We start from the raw sequence: 2,902 nt of genomic DNA on the forward strand, positions 1-2,902 counted from the left end.
TAAAATAAAATAAAGTTTTATCTATACCTACGGCCTCTTTCTAATTTAATTAAAATTATGAAAAGTAAACAAAGTAAAAAAATGGACAAACTGTTCTATTTATGGAGCAATACTTGATTAGCAAACCTTAACTTCAAAAAATCATATCTTGAAAACTACTTATATTATTTTAAAAATTTAGATTCTTACTAATAAAAAGATGCTCTACACGATGGTGACAAACAAAAAAAAATTGCTCGTAGGGTTCTTCTTAGATTACTTCGATTTACTTCGAACTTCTTTGAACCCTGTTCGAAGAAAAGTTTGCCAGTATTCAAATCAAATTGCATATCATTCTAAAGGGCAAGTCCACCCCTTTAGAATGGTCTTTATTTGAAAGAAATCGGCCTAATAGTTATTGAGTAATGATTTTTTAAATTTAAAGTATTTTAAATTCATTTAAATTTGAAAAAATTATTTAGTTCAAAGTGTGTGGACTTTTTGAATTTTCTTTTAGTGCATTTGATTTTTTAAAATTTGTCAAGTTGTCACGACATGACCTTTTTTGTCGCTCTGTGTAATCTCTTATTCAAAATTGTTTCCAGACTTGACAATTTTAACGTTGTTGAAGATTTAACAACCACGAATCCTGAAGAAAACTCTTATCATTTCATTGTTATCTTAATTAAATGTCTGGCTTTATTGGATAAACTTCCCTTCGCCGTGAATAGGATTAAGGAAGAAATGCAAGTTTTTTTATTAGGGATCATTCAACGCACCACTCAACACATTAAAGACTTCGCTGGTTTGCAAACCGAAACTGATTATAAACACGCCTTGAAGGAGTTAGTTCAAACCTTGTTTGAGCAATTTAAAGAAGTGGCAGAAGCACAAACGGTTTTTTTGCGTAATATTGAAGTACATAACAGTCAAGTCAATACTTACAACATCCAGTTTTATTGGACGCAAGTCCAAAATGTTGTTGAAATTCTCCTAAATGAGTATTTGGACGTTCAAAACACTTCAACTGAGTCTCAAGTGATCAACAATTCGGATGTTAACGATTTATCCTCGTATTTTGGCCGCCGAAAGCAACCCATGTTTGTTGGTTTACTTGTTTGATTTGTTACTAAATTATTTTTGCAGTAAAAAAAAATCCCTGTTTAAATTCGACAGTTCGTCCAGTGCCCTTACACTAAGCAGTAGTTTGAAGTCGACTAAAAATGATAAAATTCTAGTTTGTAAGCCTCATTCTAACAATATCTTGATTGTTTTCATTCCGTTCATGTGTTTTATTGAGGATATTGAGCAAGTATTGGGCCAGAATGGGTAAGTAAATGTCACTTGTCAAAAATATGTCGTTCGGTGTACCGGACATTGTGTCGATTTCAGGCCGTGTCAATTGCACCGTTTTATAACCCAGTACGTGTCTGAAGTCTATTTGAAACGAAAATCGGATGAAATAATCGAACAAATCGAGACTGCGGTTCGGGCTACTGATGCATGGAAAGCTACAGTTCTTCTCGATTGTACGGCTGATTATAAACCACTTTTGGTCGTATGTTAGCCCCCCAAAAAACTAAGTAAAGATTGCAAAAGTTGAATTTTAGAGTAGTGTCAGTGTTGAGCGTTGCATACGGGAATGGAAGGCCGTTTTGCAAGCCTTGCCGATTTATAGTGAACGAATTGCTGTTTATTCGTGTAAAGCCTTGAAAGAGTACAAAGATACGTGTTTTGCCGCCTATTCTGGCATAGTACAGCCCCATTCCGAGGATAGGAGGATCTGCAGCGCAGCCTGGTTGAAAGATGAGGATATTAGCCGATTTCTTAAGTGAGTAAATAATAAATAAATCGTGCTTCTATTAAAAAAAAAAACAATCAAAAGGTTTTTTCCTACGACCATATACGAAACTAGATCATAACGCACCAATTACATATGCGCGAAAATTGGCAATATCGTGCGATTTGTTTTCGCACTGTGTGTTAGAAATCTAACGCACGATTCACACTTGAATGTTTTGTATTTTTTCATTTAACGTATTTTTTTTTGTATCCATTATAAAAAATAAATCGAAAAAAAAATATGTTCGTAAGAAAAAAATTATTTATGGTCGTAGGAAAAATAGTGTACAAAACTTGCAGGAAAGTGTCTAACGCACTCGCGGTAACTTTCCCGCTTGTGTGTTATTTATCACTTTCCGTCTGATTATGTAATATACTATTTCAACCAGTGAACAGATGAAGCAAGTTTTTTCCCGCAACCCTCAAATACTTTTTCTTAGTAAAACTAAATTTGTAGAAAGATAGAAGAACACTGTCTAATTTTACTACCGTACAAATTTGAAACTGTTTTTCATTTAAATAAAAGGTGGTTTTACAATAATTATTTTAACAATTTAAAAATATCGGATAAGGTTTTATGTTTGTAATGATCTTCTGATGTTTTTTTAAGCGTATACAAAAAAAATGTCATTGAAATCCCTAAAATTAATTTTTGTCGAACTCAGTAAAATAGTACGTAAAATTGTCATGTTATACAGGGTGCGCCAGAACTCGCGCCCCAGAGAAAAATGCCATATAAGGTAAGATACCAGGAACATGGAAAAAATGTTAAAAAATAATTATCTATAAAAATTTCGATTAATAAAATTCTCGTAATTTTTTAGTTAAAATAATCAAAAGAAAAGTCTTATTTAAAATGTATCAAAAACCCAACAAAAGTTATTCCTTTATAATATTAARGATTTTTTTTAAATATTTTAGAATGACTTTTCAGATATTTAATTTATTATATTCAGCTTTCGCTTTTAACAGAACTTAGTTAAGATTGAGTACAGAGTGACTCAGCAAACCATTTTTTAAATAACTTTCAAAGTTTTCAATCATTTTAAAATTTTTCCTAGAAAGAATATATTTTTTTTTT

The 2,902-nt window shown here is 31.7% G+C and overlaps 1 protein-coding gene across 1 annotated transcript in view; it reads left to right on the top strand.

Annotated features, from left to right (window-relative positions):
* LOC123009489 (exocyst complex component 4) overlaps positions 1-2,902 on the top strand; it is a 15,116-nt gene that overhangs the window by 4,963 nt on the left and 7,251 nt on the right. The window contains exons 5-8 of the mRNA XM_044405851.1: positions 585-1,079; positions 1,126-1,308; positions 1,372-1,537; positions 1,590-1,810. Of these exons, the coding sequence (XP_044261786.1) occupies positions 585-1,079; positions 1,126-1,308; positions 1,372-1,537; positions 1,590-1,810 (1,065 nt within the window). The remainder of the gene's footprint in view (positions 1-584; positions 1,080-1,125; positions 1,309-1,371; positions 1,538-1,589; positions 1,811-2,902) is intronic.

The sequence above is a fragment of the Tribolium madens genome, unplaced genomic scaffold, assembly GCF_015345945.1.
Source record: "Tribolium madens isolate multiple individuals breed KSU strain unplaced genomic scaffold, Tmad_KSU_1.1 Scaffold_7;HRSCAF=85;Tcas5.2_LG10, whole genome shotgun sequence".
In the NCBI taxonomy this organism is placed as follows: domain Eukaryota; kingdom Metazoa; phylum Arthropoda; class Insecta; order Coleoptera; family Tenebrionidae; genus Tribolium; species Tribolium madens.